The 22456-nt window shown below is 39.1% G+C and overlaps 1 protein-coding gene across 1 annotated transcript; it reads left to right on the top strand.

Annotated features, from left to right (window-relative positions):
- Positions 1–14624: 14624 nt before the first annotated feature.
- Positions 14625–22197, top strand: C2H2orf50 (chromosome 2 C2orf50 homolog). Its single transcript, XM_044660907.1, has 3 exons — positions 14625–14866; positions 18770–18809; positions 22006–22197. The coding sequence occupies exons 1-3, from the start codon at positions 14625–14627 to the stop codon at positions 22195–22197; spliced, it is 474 nt and encodes a 157-aa protein (XP_044516842.1).
- The last annotated feature ends 259 nt before the right edge of the window (positions 22198–22456 follow it).

Raw genomic sequence — 22456 nt, 5'->3', positions numbered from 1 at the left:
ATAAAGCATTGCATTTTAATTGATGGGTTTCCCCAAGTCTTATTTTGAAAAGTAGCTAGAAGGGTACATCTTGTTACTTCAAGACCCCCTTAAATTTCCACTTCACATATGGCAGTAAAGCCAATGGAAGGAGGTTGCTCTCATCCGTGGTAAGCCAATTCAGACTGTCCACACATATGCCAATTCTCCTATCCCACAAAGATTTAAGATATGAGGTCAACCATGCATCACTCCTTCATTCTCAGAAGAGAAAATAATTATCCTGGGTGAAAACACTTCTGTGATTCCATTGGTACATAAGACCATCCACTGGGGTCTGATGAAATTGTCTAAATATCCATTTCTAAACAAGAGAACATCAAAATTCTCTAGAGTTTCTGTACCATAGATGGTCCTCCTTAAATGCCCAGGAAAGTTTCCTCTGGGTACCCTTTATTTTAAGGGTGATGCATTAGATTCTCCTAACATATCCTTGCCACTTCAAAAGTAATCCATATGGATTTCATAGTCATCAAACAAAACAAGTAAGCTCAATAAGAAAAGTAGCAAAGAAAGTTAGACATATGACAGTATAGAGAGGAAAATGAATAGAGCCAAGAGAACATCATATACAGTAACAGAAAGATTGTTTGAAGAACAATTGTGAATGTACTCCTCTACAAAAAGAACAGATAATTAGAAAAAAAAAATATATATATATATGTGTGGTCAAATGACACCTTCTCTAGTGCAAGGAGGGGAAGGGAAAGAGGGAGATACATGGGAAATTGAGTGTAACAAGCAAACAAATTTAAACTGGAAAAAAAAAAAGACTAGGAAATGTTTTTTGCAGAAAGTGGGACTTTAGCTGGGACTTGAAGGGATCCACAGAAGCCAGAAGCAGAGATAAGGAAAAGAATTCCTGGTTTAGAAAAGGAAATGAAGCTGAAAAGAATGTAATACTACCTAGCTAAGCCAGTGACTAGAGGAGATAAAAGGAATTACGGCTGCTTAGTGAACAAGAGTTGGCAGAATCTTGTTCAGGTGATAAATATGTATTAAATGAATCTCGAAAGAGAAGTTTCTGAGTGATGGTGGTAGAGAGAGACTGGTAGAGATAGGTGGCAATAGGGAACAAGGAATAAGATGACTTCCTCACTAAAACTGGTGAGCCAGGAGAATGGGGGGAAGTATAGCTAGTGTTGGGAAGGGTTGCCAGGGAATCTGTGTCATCATGGGGGGAGCCATGTTTCAGTTAATGCAAGAAGATGGAAAGAGAGAGAAAGAAAAAGATTTAAGATGAAATAGAATCCATAACCTATGGATTTCAAAGAACATAGTAGAGTGTTAAGTAGCTTAGGGTAGGAGGTTGTGAGAGCTGGATTAAAGAGAATGATAATAAAGGAATGGTAAGTAGAAGATGACCGGTAGTGTTTAAACAAAGGCAAATGGTTTTTAAAATCATTGGGATAGGGTAGGTATGATGGGGTTGAAATAGATTAATCCCTGAGGAATGAATCTAGTTAAATTATACTTGGAAGAAGTTTTGGTTGGTTACAAATGGTGCCTGTCTGACCCATTGCCTACCCTTACCACTCTTCTGCCTTGGAATCAATACACAGTATTGACTTCAAGATGGAAGGTAAGGGCTTTAAAAAAAAAAAAAAGAGTACTTTAGTGTTAACAGGTTTCTTGTGGCTTTTTATGATGTTTATAATTACTTTGGAACATTGAGATTATGGAAAGGTGATGCCTAACTATGGCATTCGAAAGAGCCATGGAGGGGGCAGCTGAGTGGTTCAGTGGATTGAGAGCTAGACCTAGAGACAGGAGGTCCTAGATTCAAATCTGGCCTCAGATACTTCCCAGCTGTGTGACCCTGGGCAAGTCACTTGACCCCCATTGCCTGCCCTTACCACTCTTCTGCCTTGGGAGCCAATACACAGTATTGACTCCAAAAGCCATGGACCACATAACACCTACATTGTATGTATGCACATAACACCTACATTGATTCTGAAATGAGTGACAATTATCAATGGGTCAATGTTGGTGAAGCACCCTTCTGACTATCCCTCCTCCCCCCAGCACCACTAAGATTAGGTTCCCTAGGAGATGACGACCCAAGATGCAAAGTACTCTATGGTTCTATGCTCTTAAAACAATACCTTACAAGCCCCTATAAGTTCACTCACCTCAATGAGCTGATACAATTGCACAAAGCAAAGACATTTACTGAATAGAATAGTATGAAGAGTAACAAAAAGGGGCAGGTAAATGGCTCTGTGGTTAGAGAACCAGACCTAGAGTAGGTCCTGGGTTCAAATCTGACTTCAACTACTTCCAAGTTGAGTGATCCTGGTCAAGTTACTTCACCCCCAATTGCCTAGTCCTTACCACTCTTCTGCCTTGGTAACAATAGCTAGTATTTATTCTGAGATGGAAAGTAAGGGTTTTGTTTTTTTAAGAGTACTTTAAGCGGGCAGTTGGGTAGCGCAGTGGATTGAGAGCCAGACCTAGAGATGGGAGGTCCTAGGTTCAAATCTGGCCTCAGACTCTTTCTAGCTGTGTGACCCTGGGCAAGTCACTTGACCCCCATTGCTCAGCCCTTACCACTCTTCCGGCTAGGAACCAATATACAGTATTGACTTCAAGATGGAAGGTAAGGGCTTTTTTTAAAAAAAAAAGAGTACTTTAGGGTTAACAGGTTTCTTGTGGCTTTTTATGATGTTTATAATTACTTTGGAATATCGAGATTATGGAAAGGTGAAGACTTTGCAATGTTCCATCCACCCAAAAGTCTGTGTTCCCTGATAGTACCCGTGCTTTTCTCTCTTATCAAAGTTGCATACTACCGCATTTCAAGATTGACAGTATATTTCTTGTACTGGATAGAAATTTCCCAAATTATGTAATACTAAAAGACCAAACCCTTTCCCCTTTAAAAATACCGTACCTTCCTCCAGTCTCTTGGGGGTGCCTTGGGTCTATCTAACCCTCTCACATGCATGTGGCACTTTGGACTCTCTCAGTGGGAATAAACATCTGTGCTTCAAAGCTGTATACTTGTCTGGTTTTAAGGTTGATAAGGAATAACAAAACATTCCTCCCATAATCCTGGAGAGTAACCCCTCACAAATTCACATAGCAGTAGTGGGGAGAACAGACACAACCATGGAGGAGAGGTATACAAATAGGGCACATTCTTTAACCATCATACTACCATCACCAGGCTCCTCCTTACAACACCTCTCAAAATGTTAAGGGGGGGGGGGGGAGGGCAGCTGGATGGCTCAGTGGATTGAGAGCCAGGCCTAGAGATGGGAGGTCCTGGATTCAAATCTGGCCTCAGACACTTCCCAGCTGTGTGACCCTGGGCAAGTCACTTAACCCCCATTGCCTAGCCCTTACCACTCTTCTGCCTTAGAACCAATACACAGTATTGATTCTAAGATGGAAGGTAAGGGTTGTTTTTGTTTTTTTTTAAACTGTTAAGATTGCTGTCCTGATTGGTGAGGATTTCCCACCTAAAAACTTACAAAGGCACCCCAGTAAAGTTAAAAAGGTTTATTAGGGAGATTGATGTTGGGGAGGCAGCACCCCAGTGGGAGACTGCCTGCCTAAAGTAAACAAAAAGTGGACTTGTTATTGGTTTTACAGGAGAGCTAAATACTTCACAAACAAGGGGGAAGAAGACATGTGATTAAAGGTGGCTTTGGGAGTGGGCTAGAAGTGGTGATTTCAGTGACCCTGGGAAGGGTTTGAGGCTGACATGTGACCTCAAGGATATTTGGGGAGGGTGGAGGCCTGAGGTTGATAGTGTGACTGGGGGAAGGGCTAGAGGTTGAAGAAATTGTTTATCAGGAGATATGAAGATCTCAGAAGGGTGGAACTCACATGCCATCTTTATCTGTTTATTGGTGATCATCCCAGATGGTCTTCTCTGGTCAGACCAGTTTAGGGGAATCCTTCATTTGTCCCCTGAAACTTCTGGGTTTTCTGCATCCTGCCCCATTTCCCCTTTTCTTTATTTCAGGGTTCCACTATACTTCTATCTTTGCTTGACTCTGGAAGGAGTAGAAGGTGAAAGGTGAAGAAAAATTCCCTTTCAGGAGTTCTGTTCTTCTTCCAAGGCAGGCTCATTTTTCAATGACCAGTAATGGCTATTCTCAGAGAGAAGGGCTTGAAGCAACTATTGAAGGACACCAAGAGGAACATGACTTTACCTCCAAACAGCCCATGGCTAACCAACCTATAATTCCATCAAGTTATCTACAACTTCTTGTCTCCTACACTTCTTTACAATACCTTTACACCATGAGAACATTGTACACAGAAAGTGAAACATTGTGGAACTATCCAATGTAAAGAACTTTACTACTAGGGGCAATGCAATGATCCAGACATTCCCAAGGGACTTATGAGAAAGAATGCTATCCACATGGGATACTCCACGTGGGAGTAGAAATGCAGAAGAAAAACATATGACTTATCATTTATCACTTGTTTATATGGGTATATATGTTGGGTTTTTGGTTTTAAAAGATTTCTCTATTGCAAAAATGAATAATATGGAAATAGGTATCAAATAATAACATTTGTACAACCCAATAGAAATGCTTGTAGACTCTGGGAGCAGGGAGAAAAGAGGGGAAGGAAAGGAAATGAACCATAAAACATGGAAAAATATTTAAAAATTTTTAAAAAAAAACCTTTACAAAGGCCAGAGTCTGGTGAGTCATTTCAAAACCTGAAAGGAGCCGGCAGCTGGGTGGCTCAGTGGATTGAGAGCCATGCCTAGAGATGGGAGATCCTGGGTTCAAATTGAACTTAGATACTTCCTAGCTCTGTGACCCTATGGCAAGTCAGTTAACCCCCATTGCCTAGCCCTTATCACTCTTCTGCCTTGGAACCAATATATATTATTGAATCTAAGATGGAAGGTAAGGGTTTAAAAAAAAAAACCCTGAAAGGAGAGAACTCACAGTTCACAGTTCACCTTTATACAAAGAAATTTCCCCAAGTAGGATTAGGGGACTCGGAGGAATCCCTTGATCAACCCTCTGCTACACTGATTATATGGGAATTTATTTTTCATATACTCTATTAATTCTTGTATATTAGGGAGAATTACTGTGTAGTCCTTTATCTGGAATCTGGGTCAGAGATACCATCTAATCTGCTGCTTTTTGCATTTTCTTTGTCCTTTGAAATCCAAAGGAATATCTTCCCTTTTAACAAAATTTGTTTAATAGTTGAAAGGGAACACTTTTCACAGAATTAAAACTAAAACTAAACAACTGGAAAAACATTAATTGCTCCTGGGAAGGTTGAGCTAATATAATAAAAATGACAATCTAAATTAATTTACTTATTCAGTGCTATACCTATCAAACTACCAAAAAAACTTTTTCATAGAATTAGAAACAATTATAACAAAGTTCATCTGGAATAACAAAAGATCAAGAATATCAAGGAAACTAATGAAAAAAACATGTGAAGGATACTGGCCTAGAAGTACCAGATCTTAAATTGTACAGGAAAGCAGTGATCATCAAAACAATATGGTACAGGCTCAGTGACAGAAGGGTAGTTCAATGGAATAGATAAGAGATAAATGACTTTAGCAATCTAGTGTTTGACAAATGCAAAGATTCCAACTTTGGGGACAAGAACTCACTATTTGACAAAAACTGCTGGGAAAATTTTGGAAAACAGTATGGCAAAAAAATTGGGTTTAGATCAATATCTTACACCCTATACCAAGATAAATTCAAAATGGGTATATGACAAATACAAAGAGTAATATTATATGTATGTTAGGTGAATGTAGAATAATATACCTGTCAGATATATGGAGAAGGGAAGAATTTAAAACCAAGCAAGAGATAGAGAACATTACAAGATGTAAAATGAATAATTTCTATTATATTAAATTAAAAAGGTTTTATACAAGCAAAACCAATGCAACCAGAATTAGAAGGGAAGGAATAAACTGGGAAAAAATTTTTATAACAAAATTCTCTGACAAAGGTCTAATTTCTCAAATATATAAGGAACTAAGTCAAATGTACAAGAAATCAAGCCATTCGCCAAATAACAAATGGTCAAGGTATAGGAATAGGCAGTTTTCAGATGAAGAAATCAAAACTATTAATAATCATATGAAAAAATGTTCCAAATCCCTCCTGATTAGAGAAATGTAAATCAAAACAACTCTGAGGTACCACCTTACACCTAGCAGATTGGCCAATGTGACAGTAAAGGAAATAATAAATGTTGGAGAGGATATGGCAAAATCAGGACACTAATGCATTACTGGAGTTGTGAATTGATCAAACCATTCTGGAGGCAATTTGGAATTATGCCCAAAAGGCTTTAAAAGAGTGCATGTCCCGGGCAGCTGGGTAGCTCAGTGGAGTGAGAGTCAGGCCTAGAGACAGGAGGTCCTAGGTTCAAAACCCAGCCTCAGCCACTTCCCAGCTGTGTGACCCTGGGCAAGTCACTTGACCCCCATTGCCCACCCTTACCACTCTTCCACCTATGAGACAATACACCGAAGTACAAGGGTTTAAAAAAAAAATTTTTTTTAAAAAAAAGGCCCCACATATGGGCACCTTTAAAAAAAAAAAAAAAAAAGAGTGCATGTCCTTTGATTCAGCAATATGATCAATGAGCTTATATTCTTTTGTACCCCAAAGAGATTTTTTTAAATGGGAATGAACCTGTTTGTACAATATGTGCTTTTTGTGGTGGGAAAAAATTGAAAAAATGAGGGGTTGTCCCTTGATTGGGGAATGGCTGAATAAATTATGGTTTATGATGGTGATGGAATACTATTGTGCTATAAGGAATGATGAACTGCTTGGTTTCTATAAGAACTGGAAAGACCTATATGAACTGATATGGAGTGAAATGAGCAGGATCAGGAGAATATTATACACAGTAACTGAAACATTGTGGGATGATCAAATGTAATTTATTTTGCTAATAAAACCAATGCGATGATCCAGCACAATCCCCCAAGGGATTTATGAGAAAGAATGCTATCTGCATCTAGAGAAAGAACTGTAGGAGCAAAAATCCAGAGGAAAACCTATGATTTATTACTTGTTTTTATGGGTATATGATTTGGAGTTTGAGTTTTAAAAGATTATTATAAAAATTAATAATACAGAAATAGGTCTTGAGTGTTAATACATGTATAGCACAGTGGAATTTCTTGTCAGCTTTGGGATGGGGAAGGGAACAAGGAAAGGAGAGAACATGAATCATGTAACTATGATAAAATATTAAAAAATAAAATAAAATAAAATATTAAAAAATAATAATGGATGGGGAGAAGGGTCCTTTCCCCGTGTATAGGTTTCCCATAATTATCTATCATCAATTAAAGATATCTTGGGATGGTTAAGTGAGGGATGGAATAATGAGCCTCTAAAAAATCTTTATTAGGCTACCTGATCCCACTGAGGGGTTATCTCTGGTTTTTAAGAGACATAGCTATATCAGTTTACTGGTTATGATACTGGCCTGACCAATAAAGCTGATATGATCAATGAGCTTATATTCTTATCTAAAAATAAATCTCTTGATAACTTTAATCATAACAATTATTTATTATTAACCATTAGTATGACAGAGAACTAATGATGCTTTGTTGCTCTTCAGTCATTTCAGTCATATCTGACTCTTATTGACCCCATTTGGAGTTTTCTTGGCAAAGATACTGGAGTGGTTTGCCATTTCCTTCTCCAGTTTATTTTACAAATGAGGAAACTAAGACAAATAGGGTTAAGTGACTTGCCCAGCTAATAAGTATTTGAGACCATGGTTGAACTCAGGTTTTCCTGACTCAAGTCTATCTATCTGGCTGCTAAAGGGTGCAATATGGGGTCTACCCTTCCCTTTCCCCTCAGCAAAGTCAATACAGTCCCAGAAAATGGTGCAAACACAGGTTCCTTCTACCATGATAAAATAGTAGAAAGATCACTGGACTAGGAAGCAGAGGACCTAGTTTCAATCCTATCTCTGTCATTTACTTCCTTTATGATCTTGGGCAACTTGCTTCATGTCTCTAGACCTTAGTTTCCTTATATTTATTTGTTTGTTTGTTTTTAAATCCTTACTTTCTGAATGTGAATAGCGTTCTTTCTCATAATTCCGTCAGAGTTGTCCTGGATCATTGCTTTGTTACTAGTAGAGAAGTCCATTGCATTTGATTTTACCACAGTATATCCATCTCTGTGTATAATGTTCTCCTGGTTCTGCTCCTTTCACTCTGCATCAATTCCTGGAGGTCATTCCAGTTCACATGGAATTCCTCCAGTTCATTATTCCTTTGAGCAAAATAGTATTCCATCACCAGCAGATACCACAATTTGTTCAGCCATTCCCCAACTGAAGGACATACCCTCATTTTCCAGTTTTTTGCCACCACAAAGAGTACAGTTATAAATATTTGTGTACAAGTCTTTTTCCCTATGATCTCTTTGGGGTGCAAACCCAGCAATGGCATGGCTGGATCAAAGGGCAGGCAATCTTTTAGTGCTCTTTGGGCATAGTTCCAAATTGCCATCCAGAATGGTTGGATCAGTTCACAACTCCACCAGCAATGCATTAATGTCCCAATTTTGCCATATCCCCTCCAACATTTATTACTCTCCCCTGCTGTCATTTTGCACATTCAAAGGAAGAACTGCAGAAGTAGAAACACAGAAGAAAAACAACTGCCTGATCACACGGGTGGATGGGGATATAATTAGAGTTATTGACTCAAAATGAACACCCTAATGCAAATATCAATAATATGGAAATTGGTCTTGGTCAATGACACATGTAAAATCCATTGGAATTGTGCATAGGCTATGGGAGGGGACGGGAGAAGAGGAGGGATAGAACATGAATCCTATAAACATGGAGAAATGTTTTTAATTAACTAATTAAACAAAAATTAATTAAAATAAAATAGGGACAAATAAAAATAAAAATAAATAAAATCCTTACTTTCTGTCTTATTAACAAATCTTAAGATAGAAGTCCCAGGTCTAGACCAGTGATTCCTAAAGTGCTGCAGCAGTCCAGGAGGGCAGTGATGGCCACAGGTGCATTTATCTTTCCTATTAATTGCTATTAAAATTTTTTAAAAATTAATTTCCAGGAGGCTAAGTAATATTTTTTCTGGAAAGGGGGCAGTAGGCCAAAAAAGTTTGGGAACCACTGCTCTAGACAAACAGGATCAAATGACTTGCCCAGAGTCTCACAGCTAGGAAGTGTCTGCAGTCAGATTTGAACCCAGGTCCTTTCATCTGGCTATCTATTCACTGAGCTGACCACCTGCCCTGATTCTTTAAGTTTAAAGTGAGTTTTGACTAGATGATTTCTAAGGATTGTTCAAGGCCAAATCCCATGATCCCAAGTGCTGCTGATCTAAAAATTTGCTCTTTTTTAATAGATTCCAACATTGCTGCATGGGACTTCTCTTATTTCCACATCAGTAACTTTGGGGAGGGAAATTTTTAATCTTATAAGTGCCCAAGACTAAGATATTAAATCTTTCACCCAGGGTCTCACAGCTAGTCACTTAACCAACTCTATCCTGTTCATTTGTCCACCCCAATCCAAATTCTCTAACTGTAGACGTGGCCTCATCTCATTTTATCATATCCAAGGGTCTCCAAAGTTATTGAGCTACCAAGAAATGAAATGAACTTCCAGTGCCAAGCTGAGGCAAGATGAGCATTCAGTGACATGGCAGACAGGAAATAATGAGTTCCCAGTTGCCTGCCAGTAGCACCAGTCCTCAAACTCTGCTATAATTTCCACCCCCATGTTTCTTTATCATGATGATTTTTCACTTTCATTAAAAACCAGCACTTGTTTTCATGTTCCTACAGAAAGAACATAAAAGACAAAGAGATACAGACAGTTCTTGTCTCATGGCCTCTAATTTTAGACAGATATTTCCAGTGGGCATTTTATGCAAGACTAAGCCCTTTCTCCAAGCTGTACCAGGCATCTGGAGCTCAACAGAATTGAATTTAGATTTTTCCTTTACCACTAACTAGTTGGGAACCGTGGGCAAAACATAATGCTCTGGGGCTTGGCTTCTTAATCTATAAAATGGAGAGCCTATATTTTCTAAGGTGTTTTTCCTTTCTAAGAGCCTGTGATGTACAACATCATTGTTGTAGTTCAGTCATTTCAGTTGTATCCAATTTTTCATGACCCTTTTTTGGAGTTTTCTTGGCAAAAATCCTTGGAGTGGTTTGCCATTTCCTTCTCTAGCTCATTTTACAGATGAGCAAACTGAGGGAAACAGACTTAAGTGATTTCCTTCTAAGTAACCACAGAAACATGTTGATAAGGCACAGTATAGAGGACAGAAATGGATAAGAAGGATGGGATTACAAAGGTCCAAATTAGTTAAGCTTCAATGTAACACTCCTTCTGGGATTACTCCTCTGATCCACACTAGCAAGAGTTGCTAGGTAGCATAGTAGCTGGAGTACCCAATCTTTCATTAGGAAGACATCTTCCTGAATGTGGCCTTAGGCGTTTACTAACTGTGTGACCCTGAGCAAGTCACTTAACCTTCCCATTAAGCTCAGTTCAAAACATCTCATTTCTCACCCAGCTGTACTATTCTGGGATACCTCGGTCTTCTCTTTCATACAGCTAACTGATGGGTACCTCCCCTTACCCTTTTCAGCTTTCTTTTGTGTATATTCTTCACCAATTGGACTGTAAGTTCCTAAAAGGCAAGAATTTATATATATATACTTGTAGCCCTAGCACTGAGTACAGTGCCTGGCATGTGGTAGGTGCTTAATAAATGTTTATTGGCTATTGACAAAAAAGTTCAGGATCCATTTATGAGAAAGTGGACTCCACTAACCAGACCCTTGAGGGACTATCTGTGACATCACCAGTCTGAAGCAGAACCTGTAAGGAAGAATCTCATGCTGAGCATTACACACCAGCCAAGCAGACCTTGGATTGCAGGCAAGGATATTTCAGATCTCATACATGGGGATGACAATAGAAGTCTGACTGCTGGCCAGGCTATCCAGAAGTCGATCCCCATAGATATCCTCCATGCGATCTGGGACTAACAACCATGACGAAGCCACTACAAGAAAGATGTCTCAGAACATCAGAGCAACCTTCTCCAGGAACTTGTCTACTGATTAGCTACTTAGCATGCTTCCTTACAGCATTCTCCAGTCACGATGGACTGGAACAACGGGAACAAGAAATCATCCAGGTAGAAGGGTCCGGGTCTAGCCCTCTATAGGCTTAGGATGTCTAAGGGAGCTGCTATAGTTCAGGATGAAATGGAAACTGAGAGGGACCACGGTGCTGATCAGGAAGAGTCCCCAATCTAGGGCCATGCTATGGTGGGGTGGGCAGGTGAGCAGAGACTTGACTTGGCTATTCTGTCTCTGAGGTCACACTCCTGTCCCCAGCCCCAGGATATCCTGGGCATCCAGCCCAAATCCAGCATTGGCTGAATCATTTTGGCTTCTACGGCACCCAACTGGCTCTTGATTCTTGCAGCCTCTTACCCAGAATTATAATGTTCTTTTTGGGTGGAGCACTACCATGTTCTTTCACTTAGGTTTGGCTGAAGTCATGTTTCTTTGGCTCCTTCTGAGGTTTTTCAGCTGTTGGATGCCACAGGCTGGAAAAAAAAACTGTCTTGGGAGGCAGGCTAAAATAGGTCAAGGTTGACTAAAAAAATTATGATATATTAATGCAGTGGAATACTCCTTGTATATAAGGAATGATGTGTGCAATGAATATAGAGAAGCATGGAAAAATCTATATGAACTGATGCAGAGTAAAGTAAGGTGAGCCCCCACCTCCATACACACACACACACACACACACACACACCTTTAACAATGTATATGGAATGATCCACCACACACCAAAAAATCACAAGTAAATATAACAAAAAGCCATAAAACTGTGCATACCCTTTGACCTAACAGTATCACTACTAGATCTGTTTCCCAAAGAGATAAAAGGTAATGGGGAAAGACCTACTTACAGAAGTATTTATAGCAGCTCTTTTTGTGAAAGTAAAGAATTGGAAACTAAGGAACACCTGGGTGGTTTAATGGATTGAAAGCCAGGCCCAGAGACAGGAGGTCCTGGTTCAAATCTGGCCTCAGACACTTCCTAGCTGTGTGACCCTGAGCAAGTCACTTGACCCCCATTGCCTAGTTCTTGCCACTCTTTTGCCTTGGTTCTAAGACAGAAGGTAAAGGTTTAAAACAAAACAACAAAAAAAGAATTGGAAACTAAATTTATAACATTTAACATATAACAAACATCAGTTGAGGAATGGCTGAACAATTTGTGGTATATGCTTGTAATGGAATTTTATCATACCATGAAATATGACAAATGATGATCACCAAAAAACCTGGAAAGATTTATGTAAAGTGATGCAAAGTGAAGTGAGTAGAACCAGGAGAACATTGTATACAGTAACAGCAGAAAAGTATAACAGTCATCAGTGGATGACTTAACTATTACCAGAAATGCAAGGATTCAAGACAACTCAAAGAGACTCATGATAAAAAATGGTAATCCACTATCATATAAAGAACTGATAAAGTCTGAATATAGAGTGAAGCATACCAATCTTCACTTTATTTCCTTCATGCGTTTTTCTATAGTGTAAGTAACATGTCCTCTTACGCAATATGATAAACCTGGAAATATGTATTGTATAATAACATATATACAACCTATATTATATTACCTGCCATCTTGGAGAAAGGGAAGGAATTGATATCAGGGAAAAAGCATGGATTGCAAAATGTAGAAAATGATTATTGAAAATTGTAACAACGTTATCTAGAAAAAAAATTTTTAATTTTTTTAAAAAGAAAGGATGAAGATATAACAAAATTATAAGTCAAACATGACTCAAATACAGAAAATGAGAAAACATGTCTTACCCAACCCTTTGGAAGAGGTGATAGGTCTACAGGTGTTAACGGGTGATTTTCAGATTTTTTCAATATATTGGTCAATTCTGCTGATTTTTTCTCTCCTTTTCTTTTCCTTTTTCTTTTTTTCCCCTTTGGCCTTTAAAAAATACTATTTAACTATTGTGCTATATAAGATGATGAATAATTTCAGAAAAACTGGAAAGGCCTACATGAACAGATGCAGAGTGAAATAAACAGAATCAGGAAAACATTGTATACAGTAACAGCAATATTGTGACAGACAACTACTTTCAGCAATACAATGATCCAGAACAATTCTGAGGAATTTATGACAAAGTGGGAATGCGGATCAAAGGATACAATTTTTCACATGTTTATTTGGGTTTATGTTTTGGGGTCTGGGTTTTATAAGATAACCCACTTACAAAAATGCACAATATGGAAATATGTTTTGCATGATGACACATGTATAACCCCCAAGTAAATTAATGAAAAATTGAAATTTAATAAATACAATTAAAAATATTATTTATACTATGGGATGACACTCTGGAAGGGGGAGGAGAGAGGTACCAGGTATAATTATGACAATGTAAAAAAGATAAGATATCAATAAAAACTTATTTTTAAAAGTAAAATAAATGAGAATTGATTTGAAGATTCCCTGATCCTACCTTCTGGTCAAATGATAATTTGGGGAATGAATGGTTCTTAGTCTTATAAAGTTGAATAAATTCTTTATACAATTTGGAAATGAGACTTTTATCACAGAAACTTGCAGTAAAGAAAGGATCTTTGATTTAGTAAATTCAGCAAATGTAAATTTTAGAGAATTGCCTGAGGCTGACATAGGTTAAGTCACTTGACCATGGTCATAGAATTACCAAGAACAGAATCAAGGTCTTTCTAATTCTAAATCTAGAACTTTCTGCTAAAACATTCTATCGCCCCTCTATTATAACCCCTGTGATAAAATAATACTATGTTTATTTACTCGTAATAAAATGCTGGCCATACAGATTAAATGGCTGCAGCTGGCCACTCACACTAGAACCCAAATTCCCCCACTCCCAGCCCCATGTTATTCTGGAACTTGCTAACAGAAGCTCTTTATACCTAAGGGAGGAAAGTGCTACTACTGTTTCTAGAAAGAAAGCTCTGTTCTGTTCTACTCCCTAGGAAAAGACTCAGGAGGCAGAAGGGGCTGGTTCCTCTGAGCTAGCCCTGGTTTCCAGTCCTTTACTGGTGAATATTCATGAGCTTGTCTGGTTTCCAAGGTGACTGTAAACACGTTGATACAACCCTTGGCTTTGATGGAGACTCACTATCCCAAGTTTTCCCAGCAAAGAGGCAGGGTCAACCTCTCTCTAAGTTACAGCAAACTTCTGACTCCCTGTGGGCTGGGACACCGGAGGTGTGGTGGAGGTGAGGAAGCCCATAGCTGTTGTAGAGGGGGGCTCTATCCTGGCCCAGATCAGGCTGGATGCCTCTGGGGTCCCTACCAGCTCTCAGATCCTGTGATCCTCTGATCAGAGGCCCAGCAGACCCTTGTGGAGTCAGGAAAGGACAAGAAAAGAAGCTGGCTGTACCATCCTGGATGTAGGTGACTCCATCACCAGAGGAGAGTGCCAGATACCAAAGAGCTCTCTCACAAACACCCAAGGCCAGACATCCAGAATGGGGAGCCGCCCTTCTCCAGCATTCCAGAGCGCCACATTAGCTGGCCACAGGAAGCAGTCACCCAGGCCTCTTGACTCAGCCTTGGCCTCAACCCCTTCTCTCCGGAGGATGCCAGCAGGCATCAGCCCCCTCAGGACACAGGGCGCCCAAGCCCGGGAGGCTGAGCAGGCAAACCAGGTCTTTCAGGACAACCTGTGGAGAGAGCTGCTGGAGGCTGAGAATAGGAGCAACAGACTCTGGTAAGCAAAGTCCCCTTACCTTCCTCTTGGGCTGGGATTAAATCCAAGTTACAAAAAAAAAAAAATAGGAGATTATTCAAAGCCCCTCTCCATGGATGCATGCATGGACTCCTGCCTCAACTCCACCTTTCAGAGCCCCTGGCTTCCTCTGAGCCTCCATTCAGGTACTATTTCCTCCAGAAAGGCTTCCCTGATCTCCACCTCAGATTATTTATTGGTCTGTGTGTCAGTAGTATGTACACTTCTTGGGGACAAGAAGTGCCTCCTTTTTGTTCTTATACCCCTAGTGCTCTTGGATCTGTTTGCTGAACAGAATTGTCTAGATCAGCATTTAAATTACAGAATGAGAGATGAGTGGGACAATGTGGGAATTGGGAGAAACTTTTGAAAAGAGAGTGGTAGAACTGGAAAGAGGGAGGGAGTTTACAACTTAGAATCCTAGAACTGGGAGAGACCTTAGAACATAGAATGTTGGACCTGGGAAGGACTCTAGAGATCATCTAGTCCAACCTCCTTATGTTTTAAACTGAAACTCAAGAGCATCACATAATCAGTTATGGTAGATCAAGGTGAGGACTCAAGCTTCCTCATTTCCAGTCCAGTACAATACTCATTTTAATCTCATTTTCTTTTTTTTTAAACACTTACCTTCTGTCTTAGAATTGATACTACATATCAGTTCCAAGGCAGAAGAATAGTAAGCGCTAGGCAAATGGGATCAAATGACTTGCCTAAGGTCACATAAACTAGGACCTGTCTGAAACCAAATTTGAACTCAGGACCTCCCATCTCCAGACCTGACTCTCTACCCACTAAGCCACCTAGCTGTCCCTAATCTCATTTTTTTACAAACCTTTTTTTTTGTCTTAAAGTTCAGAATAGAGCACTGCAAAGTGTTTTATACTACCCATCAACAGTACATATACCAATATGCAAAAATAACTGTCTTGTTTCTTGGTTCATTTTTCATTTCAGAAATTCCTAGCACCTAGAAGGTATGTATGACATGGTAGTAAGAGCTTTTGATTTGTAGGCAGAGCACCCCATCAAAAAAGGAAAGTTCTGGGGGCATCTGGGTGGCTCAGTAGATTGAGAGCCAGGCCTAGAGACAATAGGTCCTAGGTTCAAATCCGGCCTCAGACACTTCCCAACTGTGTGACTCTGTGCAAGTCACTTGACCCCCATTGTCTAGCCCTTACCACTCTTCTGCCTTGGAGTCAATACATAGTATTGACTCCAAGATGGAAGGTAAGGGTTTTTAAAAAAAAAAATGGAAAAGTTCTTCTCATAACAGTAGCTCTTTCTAGATCTCTAGATTCTGTAGTTTGCAAAGCTCAGCACAGGGTTATGGGAAAAGGAGGGTTAGCATTATTATTTCCATTTTACAAAATTAAGATCTGAAATTCCAGGAGGTAGATGTTGTCCAGGGTCAAGGAACTAGCAAAATCAAAGCTGAGACTTGAACTCAGGTCTTCAAAACTACTAGTTAGTGATGCATTCATTCAACAGAAAAACACTTATTAAGCACCAAGCCAGGGCATTTTCCTCTAAGGTCAAAGAACATTTGGCAAGAATTCATTTTGAAGGGGCAGCTAGAAGGTTCAGTAAATTGAGAGTTAGACCCAGAGACAGAAGGGCCTGTGTTCAAATCTGATCATAAAACACTCCTGGTTGTGTGACCCTGGGCAGGTCACTTAACCCCCATTATCTAGCCCTTCCTACTCTTCTGCCTTGGAAACAATGCACAGTATTGATTTTAAGATGGAAGGTGTGTTAAAAAATATATAATTCAGTTTTAATTTCAGGTCTGTCACTTTCTACTCATGTTGCCTTGGACAAGTCATTTCTCCCAACTTCCGTTTTTTTGTTGTTCAGTGATGTCTGACTCTTTGTGACCTTGTTTGGGGTTTTCTTGGCAAAGATACTGAAGTGGTTTGCCATTTCCTTCTCCAACTCATTTTACAGATGAAGAACTGAAGCAAATATTTACCCAAGTTCACACAGTTGGCATAGGTCTGAAGCCAGATTTGAATTTAGGAAGATGATTCTTTCTGATTCTAGCCCTAGTGCTCTATCCAATATATGGATTAGCTGCCCCTAACCTCAAGAACAGAAGGCTTACCTAGACTAGCATATCCTTCTATGATCCTAAGAGGTTCCTATTCTGTTCCAACAGGAAGATTCTGATAGTCAATGAATATTCATTTAGGATTTCAAAGTAGGGCAGGTTTATGAAGAAAAGTGAAGAATGTGTATTCAAGAACAGGAATTAAATACAGAAGTCAGTTACCTTTGTTTTTATTGTCAACATTTTCTGCCAAATCAAAGTAAAAGAGATTTTGTGGAAAGAGTGCTAAGTTTAGCACCAAAGAACCAGTTCAAATACTGTGTTTACTAACAGGGTAACCATATAAGCAAGTCACTAATCCTCTCTAGATTTCAACTTCCTTAGCTAAAAAAAAAAGTACAGAATTGGCCCAGATGTTCTCTGGGATCTCCTCCAGCTGTGAAGCTTAATGTATGAAATAGGCACTCCTTTTTTCTTCTTTTTTTTTAACCCATGAAGATCTGAGATTTCAAACTGCTTGAATTTCTCTATTTTGTATCTGTTAGGATTTCATTTGAGAAAATAGATTTTTTTTTTATGTCAGTAAGAAGAGTTGGCTCCATACAAATGTAATTAGTTAGTGGCCTGGTCTTTTAATAAGATGAAAAGAAGGGGAAGTCTTCACTGAAATGTAATTTAATACATAAATATAAATTAGTTTAGTAAAACATCATTTTAATCCAATGCAATAACCATTTATTAACCGTATACTGCATGCAAGGCTCTATTCTGAGCCCTGGGGACACCAAGAAGCAAATAATAAAATATTACCTGCAGCTCAGAAGTATACATTCTACAGGGGGAATTCTTGTACACACACAATAAAGATAAGGTTATTTAAGGAAAGACTAGAAACTAATAACTGGAGGGTTCATGGGGCTTACAGAGAACATGGTGGAGCTGAAAAAAAAAAAAAAACAACTCATTCCAAGTATGGGAAATAACTACTCCTGGAGCTGGGAGAGAGGGCTTTTGAATTCAATGAGTAGCTATTAGTTCTTAAGCTGGAACACAAGAGTACACTTGGAATCAGACTATAAAGAACTTTAACTGCCAGACTGAGGAGTTTCTACTTTACCCTAAAAGCAATAGGGAACCATTGAAAGTTTTTTGGGAGGGAATGACGGGGCATTTCTCTATATGATGGGTTTTCTCTACACACACACACACACACACACACACACACACACACACACACACCCCTACATAGTATTCCAAAAATCTTAGTGTATTTTATTTTATTTATTTTAAACCCTTACCTTCCATCTTGAAGTCAATACTATGTATTGGCTCCAAGGCAGAAGAGTGGTAAGGGCTAGGCAATGGGGGTTAAGTGACTTGTCCAGGGTCACACAGCTGGGAAGTGTCTGAGGCCAGATTTGAACCCAGGACCTCCGTCTCTAGGTCTGGCTCTCAATCCACTGAGCAACCCAGCTGCCCCACCTTAGTGCATTTTAAAGGTGATATGCGCAAGGACTTTTGGAACATCATATATATGTGTACACATACTTGTATGTGTCTATGCATCTACATGTATGTATATGCCTGTGCATATGATGTAACAGTGGCATGAGCAGAGAACACCTCTGACAGTAGCTCCCCACAGAGGGAGGAATCTAGGAAGCCTGCTTTGAGGACATTCATGATGACATGGAATGGAGATGTCTTAGGGAGATAGTAGAGTATGAGTTGATATTGGGTAATTGGTTTACTCCAATGAAGGAAGTTAATTTATTATGAAAAGTGGAAATAAGAACTCCTATATGGATTTAATGTAACTTGTTTTCTCTTCCCAGGATTCAAAATTGGAGTTTTTTGAAAGACTATGATCCAATGGTAAGATCCATTTATATATGGTAGTGTTATCTACCTTAATGTCTTCCTCCAGTGTATCTTCTTGGGGTGCCTGGATTTTTAACAGCCAAATATCAGAGTCTAAGCTCTGGTGATTTCTTTTAAAAGAAAGATCAAAGAACAAATGTAAAGAAACTAGTTGTAGAAAATGTCAACTATATAGCAAATCAAGTTAGCATAGCCTTAAGAGATTTAGAAAACTTTTAAATGTATATGTATTACAATTGAATAACTTTTGACTCAAAACTGATATGAGATGGCCCTTTCCTCCTCAACTGCTATCAGCTCCTATACTTGGAAGCTCTTCTCTTCCATCTCTGTCTATTACAATCTTACCCATTTATCAAAGTCCAACTCAAATGCTAACTCTTCCATGAAGCTTTCCTAGATAGATGACTTCCCAGAAGTCAGCTTCCACTTTAGACCTCTTCTAGCACTTGTCACTCTTTTATGAGACACTAGATGATGCAGTGGCTAGATTTCTGAGCCTAGTCAGATAGCCTCATCTTCCTGAGTTCAAATCTGCCTCGTATACTTACTTAGTCCTGTTTGCCTCAGTTTCCTTATCTATAAAATGAGCTAGAGAAGGAAATGGGAAACCACTCCACTATTTTTGTAGAGAAAATTCTCAATGAGGTTATGAAGGATCAGACATGACTGAACTGAAATAATGTACTTAAAGTCTATTTTATAATCACTTTGATAAGAGGATCTGTCATATTGATCTTTTTTTTCTTCCCAGCACCCAACACTGCTCCTTGAGCATATGCGTTTGTTGATTTAAATTGGAAAGTAGCTCCCTGTCTATAAAATTGTATTACCAATTTACAGATTATCTCAGCAAGACTATGATTCAAATGCCTCTGTCCTAATACTTAACAATGGAAGCCCATATGAAAACTCAACTTCACAAAGCATCCATTGCTATCTTTGCAGAAAGAAAGTCAGTATTTCATAACTATTTCACTTTACTGACTTAGATACAGTGTGCTCTTAAAGAGCCTGATAAAGTATGGAAATAAGAGAACTAAGAGCTATTTGCCCTAATTCAGGCTATGTGTAGACACAAACATAAATCAGTCAAATGACCACTTAACAATTATTTATTTACTATGTGCAAGGTTCTATGGTTCATGCTGGGGAGAGCAGGATACAAAACTGGTTGGGTTTTTTTATTTTAATTTTGAATATTTTATCATAGTCACATGCTTCATGTTCTTTCCCTCTCCCCCAACCCCCCAAGCCCCCCATAGCCAATGCACGATTCCACTGGGTTTTACATGTATCATTGATTAAGACCTAATTCCATATTACTGATAGTTGGACTACAGTTATCGTTTAGCGTCTACATCCCCAATAAAATCCCCATCAGCTCATGTGTTCAAGCAATTGTTTTTCCTCTGTATTTCTCCTCCCACAGTTCTTCCTCTGAATGTGGCTAGTTTTCTTTCTCATAAGTCCCTTAGCATTGCTCTGGATCCTTGTATTGCTGCTAGTAGAGAAGTCCGTTGTGTTCAATTGTACCACAGTGTATGCAACGTTCTCCTGGATCTGCTCCTTTCACTCTGCATCAATTCCTGGAGGTCTTTCCAGTTCACATGGAATTCCTCCAGTTCATTATTCCTTTGAGCACAATAGTATTCCATCGCCAGCATATACCACAATTTGTTTAGCCATTCCCCAATTGAAGGACATCTCCTCATTTTCCAATTTTTTGCCACCACGAAGAGTGCAACTATAAATATTTGTGTACAAGTCTTTTTCCTTATGATCTCTTTGGGGTATAAACCTAGCAACAGTATGGCTGGATCAAAAGGCTTTTAGCGCTCTTTGGGCATAGTTCCAAATTGCTATACAGAATGGTTGAATCAATTCACAACTCCACCAGCAATGCATTAATATCCCAATTTTGCCACATCCCCTCCAACATTTATTACTTTCCTTTGCTGTCATGTTAGCTAATCTGCTAGGTGTGAGGTGATACCTCAGAGTTGTTTTGATTTGCATTTCTCTAATTATAAGAGATTTAGAACAATTTTTCATGTGTTTGTTGATAGTTTTGATTTCTTTCTGGCTGTAGGAACCTGGGGCTTGTCACAAAATCTTACTGTGCCTGAGCAAGTTTCTAAGGCTAAGTTGCAGCAGAAATATAGGTTTGCATTAGCCATGAGAGATGCTCACCAGATGCTCTCTGCATTGATGAAATAATAGGTCTGTTTTTGTTAAAGATGTGTGTGTGTGTGTGTGTGTGTGTGTGTGTGTGTGTGTGTGTGTGTGTGTGTGTGTGTGTAGGATGACTGTGAAGGGCTTATTATATTCATTTCTTTCTTTGATCTTCCTAATGACCCACTGAGGTAAGCACTCACAGGTTTTTGTTTTTGTTTTTTAAACCCTTACCTTCCTCTTGGAATCAATACTGTGTATTGGCTCCAAGGCAGAAGAGTGGTAAGGGCTAGGCAATGGGGGTTAAGTGACTTGCCCAGGGTCACACAGCTGGGAAGTGTCTGAGGTCGGATTTGAACCTAGGACCTCCTGTCTCTAGGCCTGGCTCTCAATCCATTGAGCCACTCAGCTGCCCCTGCTCACAGATTTTGACAGAGAGGGAAACTGAGGACACAGAAAGATAAAGCAACTTGCCCATAATCACACAACTTATTAGTTGGCCCAAGTTCAAAAATGAGAGAGTATGTTGTATAGAAGGTGATTTGATTATCATTAAAATATTTTTTCTTAGTTTTGCTTGATTGAAAGGCTCAGAGGCAGGATTTGAACCCAGTCCTTCTGGACTCAATCCATATACTAATCCACAAGCAGCATGGTAGCATAGTGGACAGAGCAATGGCCTGGAGTCAGACAGACAGAGGTGCTGGGAGATCAACTGAGATAACAATTATAAGATGCTTATAATGTAACAATATAATATCTTATCACAATGTAACAATGTAACACAACAGCATAACAAAGCTAACGGCATTTCCTGGCATACATTAGGTACTTAATTAGTTCTTGCTCCCTTTGTAAATCCTTTAAGCACTCATAAATATTAGCTGCTATCATTATTAATAGTCAGCATCATTATAATGCCAAAATGCCATGTGATTCTATGTGTCCTTATGTCATGCCAGTATTTTCATGTACATATTTTGTGTAGCATATGAAATGTGGGTTTCTTTTTCAGGGTAATAAAAAGGAGCATCCAAAGCTACCAGAATACATCTCTTTATTTTCTGACACAGTTCCCAGTACTGCTAATCAAGTCATTGGCAGTAGGGTGAATACAGAACTAGGGAAGAAGATAGCAAGCATGGATTTCTTCTTCACTGAAGGAAATCGTAAGAAGAAACCTAACAATGATTTTCAAACCATCTAGAATTCCCAAGAAATATTTTATGCTCTTCCCAAGTGGGCATCAAGTTTAAGGCGAAGCAAATGATGAAAAACAAATCAATGGAAAACAACACTTTCACAACCAGTTTTGTCAAAGGATTTAGCAACCTTCCTGAGCTACATGTACCAAGGCTAAGCTCCAAGGAAACATCATAGAATCATCTGTATAACATTAGAGCTGGCTAGAACCTCAGAGGTCCCTGAAGCCAAACCCTTTGTTTTATTGAGAAGGAAACAAGGCC

This window comes from Gracilinanus agilis, chromosome 2, assembly GCF_016433145.1.
Source record: "Gracilinanus agilis isolate LMUSP501 chromosome 2, AgileGrace, whole genome shotgun sequence".
Lineage (NCBI taxonomy): Eukaryota > Metazoa > Chordata > Mammalia > Didelphimorphia > Didelphidae > Gracilinanus > Gracilinanus agilis.
The sequence above is the reverse complement of the archived record's forward strand: the minus strand, read 5'-3'. Positions and strand labels throughout refer to the sequence as shown.